The sequence below is a fragment of the Myotis brandtii genome, unplaced genomic scaffold (genome assembly GCF_000412655.1).
Source record: "Myotis brandtii unplaced genomic scaffold, ASM41265v1 scaffold8, whole genome shotgun sequence".
Lineage (NCBI taxonomy): Eukaryota > Metazoa > Chordata > Mammalia > Chiroptera > Vespertilionidae > Myotis > Myotis brandtii.
Genome location: NW_005371219.1, coordinates 5,358,204 through 5,366,118, shown reverse-complemented (window position 1 = coordinate 5,366,118; position 7,915 = coordinate 5,358,204). Strand labels below are relative to the sequence as shown.

Genomic DNA, 7,915 nt, shown 5'->3' with positions numbered 1-7,915 from the left:
GGGAAAAAGGGTGGGCCCACTTGAGTGACTAAGCAGTACTACTTTATGTGAGAGTGAGTAGCCTACGGTCATTGAAACTTACATAAACCCTCAGGTTGGAGCTTGTTATTTTTACAGATAATTTGCTGTAGGTACAGAATTCTGTTGCCTGTCATTATACAGACAGGAACACACATTGTAAATAAAATATGTAAACATTATTTTTCTGCCAAAATATTTGATCAAAAATATAAACCAATTCAGAAGAAAAATAAGAGCTCCATAATAGGACCAGAGAGAGAATTATATATTACATGCAACTCTAGAGTCTAACTATCCTTAACATTTTAAAAAATATATGCTTTTATTGATTTCAGAGAGGAAGGGAGAGAAAGAAAGAAAAGAAAGAAAGAAAGAAAGAAAGAAAGAAAGAAAGAAAGGAAGGAAGGAAGGAAGATAGATGATGAGAGAGAATCATTGATCGGCTGCGTCCTGCAGGTCCCACACTGGAGATCTAGCATGAAAGCCTGTCATGTGCCCCAACCGGGAATCTAGCTGTGACCTCCTGGTTAATACGTCCAGGCTCAACCACTGAGTACACCCCGCAAGCATCCCTAACTTTTTTTTTAGTAGAGTCTGTCTTTTAACATAAGTGTAGAAGTGGAATTTTCTACATATCTCAAGTGCCAAAAATATTATGTTTCTGGAGCTCCACAGGAGAGAGTGGGAGTGCCATTACCAGGCTTTGATGGCATTCTAATTCAGAGAGGCAAACAGGGAGAGGGTCCACTTTATGTACAGCCAGGTGGCAGAGAGGATGGGAGGGTGAGGATTGCAGAGAAGTGGAGGCTGCAAAATCATCTCACTACAGCTGCTGCCTTTTGAAAAGTACAAATAGTGTTTTGAGCAAACATATCATTTGTTTGTAAATATATCAGATTCCTGATAGGGCAGACATGCAACCCTCCCTCACCATAGCTGAATCTTATCTCCCTAGCTTGTGTGAAAGGCCATTTCATATAGAGAGGAAGAGAGAGGGAGAAACATCAATAATGAGAGAGAATCATTGATAGGCTGCCTCCTGCATGCCCCACACTGGGGATTAAGCCTGTAACCCAGGCAGGTGCCTTGATTGAGAATCGAACCATGATCTGCTGGTTCATAGGAGGACACTCAACCACTGAGCCATGCCAGACGGGCTGAAAATCTATTTCATTTTTAATCAGGAACCTATGGAATTAAACTTTGTGATTTAATCTTAGCTCATAGAAGCATTCATAATTAACATTTATTCAAAAAATTATAAGATCTTTATGCACATTGTTTTATGTTGTAATGCGGTATTAAGATATTACTGGGTAGGGGTTGGGGAGCTGGGTGAAAAAGTCAAAGGATTGAGAATGTCACATTGGCAGTTACAAAATACACTGAGTGGCCAGATTATTATGACCACCCCATCAGTACTTCATTGATACTTCCAAAAATACTGAATATTGAAAACTTCCTAAGCAAATACTCTCAAGGTTTTATTATTATTATTATTTGCATAACGAATTCACTCCATTGTACTGATGGGGTGGTCATAATAATCTGGCCACTCAGCGTATATTTATTAGAGGTCTGATGCACGTAATTCGTGCAAGGGGTTTGGCCCTCACAGCCTCAGCTTCATCCAGAAGGTCGTCTGGAAGGACACCCAGAAGGTTGTTCGGCCATCCAGTCTAATTATGCTTTTATTATTATAGATAAGATGAGAGCTGTTTTAACTTTTTTTTTTTTAACCCAAATTACCTCTCAGAAAAGATGAAGTCACTTTTTACCCCAAACATGGCAGGCCCGGACCCCCTGCTAAGGGCGGCCGGTGGGGATCGCACTGCCGCCAGCCCCAGGCAAGGCAGCGCAGCAGGATCTGCCTGCAGTATACAAATTAGCCGCCATCTTTGTTGGTTAGCCAATGGGAGGTGTAGCAAAGGTACGGTCAATTACCATGTTTGTCTATTATTAGATAGGATTATTTGCATAACTAATTCTCTTCATTGTACTGATGGGGTGGACATAATAATCTTGCCGGTCATAATAATCTGGCCACTCAGTATAATCCTGAGGATGTACAGTACAGTATAGTCAATAATATTGCCATAACTATATATGATTTCACATGGGTACTAGAATTATAGGAGGATCACTTCATAAGTTATATAATGTCTAACCATTATGCTGTACATCTGAAACTAATACAATATTGACTATAAATTATAATTGAAAATTAAAAAAAAATCATGACAGATATTGGTTGCAAATTTGATGAAATTAAGATGGAGTTTACTTGATTGGGTGTAGTTGAGCCAATCATTTGGGATCACCACCCTCATTTTGAGTGGATACTGTGTGTCTTAAGTACTATAAAAGCTAGAGCATCTGAGCTCAAATCTACTTCAGAGTAAAACAAAGTCCAAGAGAGGTGAGAGCTCAGACCTTCCTTGAAAGTCCCTACATCCAGGTAACTTCTAACTGAAATATTTCTGCTGTCCCATTTCTCTCTTTGGCTACAACTTAACATTTAAATACCTTTATCTTTGGATTTCAGGAAAGAATCCATCTTTTTTTTTTTTTTTTAAATTTTTTATTTATTTTAATTTTTTATTTTTTATATATTTTTTATTTCAGAGAGGAAGGGAGAGAGAGAGAGATAGAAACATCGATGATGAGACAGAATCATTGATTGGCTGCCTCCTGCACGCCCCCTACTGGGGATCGAGCCCGCAACCTGGGCATGTGCCTTTGACCAGAATCAAACCAGGGACCCTTCAGTTCTCAGGCTGATGCTCTATCCACTGAGCCAAACAGGCTAGGGCCGCTTAGGCTTTTATATTATACTAGAGGCCCAATGCACGAAATTCATGCAAGAGTAGGCCTTCCTTCCCCTGGCTGCTGGCACCGACTTCCCTCGCAGCCCTGGCTTCGTCCAGAAGGCCGTCCAGTCTAATTAGCATATTACGCTTTTATTATTATAGATAGATTGTTGGAATGCTGTCTGGTGATATTTTGCTTTTATATCCTGAAGAATATTCTCCACATGGAAATTAGAGTAATCCTGGTGATGCAAGTCAGGGCCTGCTATCTCTGTGCAGGCCTGCAGTGCTCCCATGTCTGTGAGTAGAGGCCAACCCTGCTCTCTCCAACTCCATCTTCTCTGCACCTCGCTGCTCCTGCTCCATCCACACCGGCCTCCTCATGGCTCCTGAAGCTTTCTATACTGGCCCATTGCTCTTTTTTCCTTTTGCCTCGAAAGAATCCATCTTATTCTGTGTCAGAGACATTTATTCAATTTCCATTCTGTCATTATTTAAATTTTTACATATTAACTGTAGGTCATTTTTTCATATGTACATATAGTTGTCTGTGTTTTCAACTACATATATGGTCTTAAAATTGTTCCTTTTTATTTTCTAACATTATTTCTTTAAGAATTTTCTGGGTTTTCACTTGAATATACCTACCACATTCAATAGCTAGCTGTATTATAATGAACTGAATCCCTTCATTATTGTGTAGTTACATCAATTTGGATCATTTGGGATCATAGATAACACTGCAAAGGACAAGTTTTATACATGTAGCATTTCTTTCTTTTTGCAAAATGTTATGCTTAGATAACCTTCAAAGGTGGGGTAGGCAAGCACTTTTAGATTACAAGCACCATTTTCAACTTGCCTTTAAAAAGTCAGCTTAGAGAAACCAAGATGGAGGCATAGGTAAACACCTGAAATTGCTGCCTCGCACAACCACTTCAAAAAATACAACTAAAAGACAAAATGGACATCATCCAGAACCACAGGAAGGCTGGCTGAGTGGAAACTCTACAACGAGAAGGAAAGAGAAAAGCGCACTGAGACTCAGAGGAGGTGCGGAAGTAAAGTGCAGAGGTACAGAGGTGCGAGCAGAATGGGCTGGCAACTGAGGACACGGTTGTCTTTTTCAATAGGGAGGGAGACACAAGCCCCTCACGGCTCTGAACTCCAGTTCCAGGTGAGTTTCAGGGGACCCAGACTCATACGGGGAGAAACTGGACTGTCTGGCAGCAGGCAGAACTCGAGGTCGGCTTTCTCTCAGAGGTGCTTGCAGTGATTACAGGGACACTGAGACGCGGGGCCTCTTAGGGCAGGGCTGAGGATCAGCCATAGCTGTTTGCTCCGCCCTGTTGATTCCCTGAGACTCCGCCCCACCCAAGCTGTGTGCAGAGGCTTTTGCATATGAATAGCCAGGCCCTTTGCAATCTAAAATTACCTAACAAACTGCAGCTGGGTCAGAGAGGCCCAGAACATCAAAAAGAAGGCCCAAGGCCCCACAGCAGCTTGCATTGCTTCACAGCTGGGCCTCATCTGGGCACTTCCAAACCTCAAACAAAGAAGAGAAATCTGAAGATCTCTCCCTGGCTCCTGCTGGGTAGCCTCAGGCAGAGGCTAAATTAGCACCTCCTTAGAGATCCAAGAGCCAGTGCACCCAGTGGTCAGAGTGGGACCATCCAGATTACAACTCCTCAGATCCATAAGGGACACACTCAGGGGGCAGACTCAGTGAGCACCAAAGCCCCACTGAAGCAAGTCTTGCCCCAGAAGGGTGTCTCCAGCACAGAAGTTCTCCCACTGTAGACACAGCTGATTCTCACAGCCAATTGGCCTGGAGGTAAATTCCTCCAAGTGATACCTACAACAATCAAGGCTTAACTACAAGACTGTGCACATAGCCCACAAAGAGTTATAATCCAGTATGACTGACCACTGGGTACACTGGCTCTTGGATCTCCAAGGAGGTGCAAGGTCAGTCACTGACTGGGGCCACCCAGCAGGAGCTACAGAGACTTCTGCAGATTCCTCCTCTTTGTTTGGGGTTTGGAAGTGCCCAGAAGAGGCCCAGCTGTGAAGCAAGTCAGGCTGCTGCTGCCGGGGCTTGGGCCTTCTTTTGGAAGCTCTGGGGCTCTCTGACCCAGCTGCAGTTTGACAGGTTTTAGGCGGAGAAAGGACAGGCCATTCATATGCAAAAGACAATGTGCACAGCTTGGGTGGGGTTGTAAATTGGGTGGGCAGGGTCTCTGAGAATCACCAGGGCAGAGCAAACAGCAATGGCTGCCAGTCAGTTCTGCACTAGAGAGGTCCCTGGATCTCTGGGTCCCATGCCCCCATGCAGGAACAATGATCACTGTGAGCACCTCTGAGAAAAAGCCACCCTCATGTTCCTGTCCTGATGCCAGACAGTCCAGTTTCTCTCCGTATGTGTCTGGGTCCCCTAGCATTTCGCCTGGGACTGGAGTTCAGAGAAAGCAGGAGCTTGTATCTCCCTCCTGATTAAAAGAGCAGCACATCCAGGTGCCAGCACTTTCTGCGCCTCCGCACCTCTTACCAGTCTCAATGTGCTTTCTTCACCTCTCTAGTTGTGGAACTTCCACTCAGCCAGCTTTCCCATGGTTCTGGGTGGTCGTTGTTCTGCCTTTTAGTTGTAATTTTGATGTGGTTGTGAGAGGCAGCAAGTATAGGTGTTTACCTATGCCGCCATCTTGGTTCTCCGGCTTTATTTTTATGATTGTATCTAAGTGTGGAAATAATTTTTCTTGAAGGCAGATAACCTACAAAGGAATACAGTCTAGGGGCAGGGACTGCTCTCCTAGATCCCAGTTAAGTTGGACTCCACTCCTGAAGATACACTGTCCTGAAGATACACTGTCCTGAAGATACATAAGGTACACTGCCCTAACTGAAAAGACAATATCTGCTGTGCTATTTCTCTTTTCTGACCACCTCGAGTTTGGAGAGTTTTCATAGTCCCCCCCCCCCCCCAAAGATTGTGCCCTGACTATGATTCTCCAGTGACTTAGTGTCACTTTCATGTATAAACTATAGAAAGCTTCATGTTATTTACTAGAGGCCCAGTGCATGAAATTCATGCACTCCGGGGAAGGGGGGTCCTTCAGCCTGGCCTGTGCTCTCTCACAGTCTGGGAGGCCTTTTGGGGAGCAGGCCTAAGCCAACAGTTGGACATCCTTAGCACTGCCACAGATACAGAAGAGGCTCCCGCAACCACCACTGAGCACACTAGCTGTGAGCCCAGCTCAGGGCTTCTGGCTGAGTGGCGCTCCCCCTGTGGGAGCACACTGACCACCAGCAGGCAGCTCCTGCTTTGAGCGTCTGCCCCCTGGTGGTCAGTGCGCATCATAGCGACCGGTTGTTCCACCAATTTGCATATTAGCCTTTTATTATATAGGACTAGAGGCCCGGTGCATGAAATTCATGCACGGGGGTGGTGTCCCTCAGCCTGGCCTGCACCCTCTCCAATCTGGGAACCCTTGGGGGATGTCTGACTAAATTGGCAGTCAGACATCCCTCTCACAATCTGGGACCGCTGGCTCCTAACCGCTTGCCTGCCTGCCTGCCTGATCACCCCTAACTGCCTCTGCCTGCCTGTCTGATTGCCCCCAACTGCCTCCCCTGCTGGCCTGATTGCCCCCAACTGCCCTCCCCTGCTGGCCTGATCACTCTTAACCATCTCTGCCTCACCCCCACCACCGTGGCTTTGTCCGGAAGGAAGTCAGACATCCAGAAGATGTCCGGTCCATCCAGTCTAATTAGCATATTACCCTTTTTTTAGTATAGGTTTTTTTCTTTTGCACTTAGGCACATCCTGACTGTTGAAGAGCAGATACTCTACTGAGGCTCCTGATCACTCCTGGAAGCTAATAAAGGGCCTTTTCAGCTCAGTTTACTGTTAAGGGGTGACCTTGAGAAACCATGGCAAGTCTGCGAGAGGATATAATCTGTCCAGTTTGTCTCGGATCTTTCTCCAATCCCATTTCTTTCTCCTGTTTGCATATATTCTGCTATAATTGCATCCAAAAATGGATGCTGAAAAGGGAGGATCTGAAATTGAGCTGCCCCTTATGTCGAAAAGTAATCTCAGAATTTCCTTTGGTGGAATGGCAAGTCAGAATCTTCACTATTTGCATCCAACAGCATGGGTTTCTACTGGAGCGAAGTCTGCCCAGGCGAGATGTGTTCCGGAGGTTCCAGGAGCATATAACTCTGGATGCAACCACCGCCAACTCTAGCATAGCCCTCTCTGATGACCTGAGACAAGTCCACTGTGGGAAGATCTACCACAACTCAATGGAAGATACCCAGAGGTTTGCCTACATGGCCTGCGTTCTAGGCACCCCATGCTTCTCATCTGGTCGCCATTATTGGGAGGTAGAAGTGGAAGAGGGGAGGGGGTGGGCTCTTGGAGTCTGCAAGGAATCAGTGGACAGAAGGAGGAAGAGTGGCTTTTCCTCTGAGCAAGGCTTCTGGGTCATCAGCATGAAGGCAGGAACAATCCACTTCAGCTCCATCCCAGAAACCACCATTTCTGCAAGCCCCGGCCTTAGCCGGGTAGGGATTTTTCTAGATGTTGAGATGGAAGAAATCAAGTTTTTTGATGTTAGAAATGATGCCCTCATCTATAAGTGCAGTAATTTCTTTTTGGAACCTTTGCGCCCGTTTTTCTGTCCTAAGTTGCCTGGAGAAGAAGACAACGGTGGCTTCCTGAGCATCTGCTTGTGAGAAATTAACAATGTTCTTTCAGACACAGAATTCTTGGATGAAACCCATTACCTTTCCAAACCTGCCTCGGTTGGCATAACCGACCAAAACTGTGGCTAGGTGGGGAAGAGGAACTCGAAAAGGCCAAGGAGATACCAGAAAAGAAAGATAAGAGCTGGGCTGAACTCCATCAGAGGGCAGAGTCAGAGCAACTCAGTCTTACCGACCAGGGCCAGAAAGGGAGTACATCAGGGACACAAAAATTTACACGAACCCCAAAATCTCTATTTGGGAGGGAGGTTTGTCCCCATCCCATCATCACACTCCCAGAATCTAGTTGATCTGAGTGACTACATTGAACCAGTGGG

General features: G+C 45.4%; 1 protein-coding gene across 1 annotated transcript; it reads left to right on the top strand.

The window, feature by feature from the left end:
• Positions 1–6,872: 6,872 nt before the first annotated feature.
• Positions 6,873–7,568, top strand: RFPL4B (ret finger protein-like 4B). Its single transcript, XM_005883813.1, has one exon. It carries the CDS (start codon positions 6,873–6,875, stop codon positions 7,566–7,568), a length of 696 nt encoding a protein of 231 aa, XP_005883875.1.
• The last annotated feature ends 347 nt before the right edge of the window (positions 7,569–7,915 follow it).

Bases quoted from the DNA above. Each gene is read 5' to 3' on its own strand.
- RFPL4B (XM_005883813.1), top strand. From the start codon at position 6,873: ATGCTGAAAAGGGAGGATCTGAAATTGAGCTGCCCCTTATGTCGAAAA.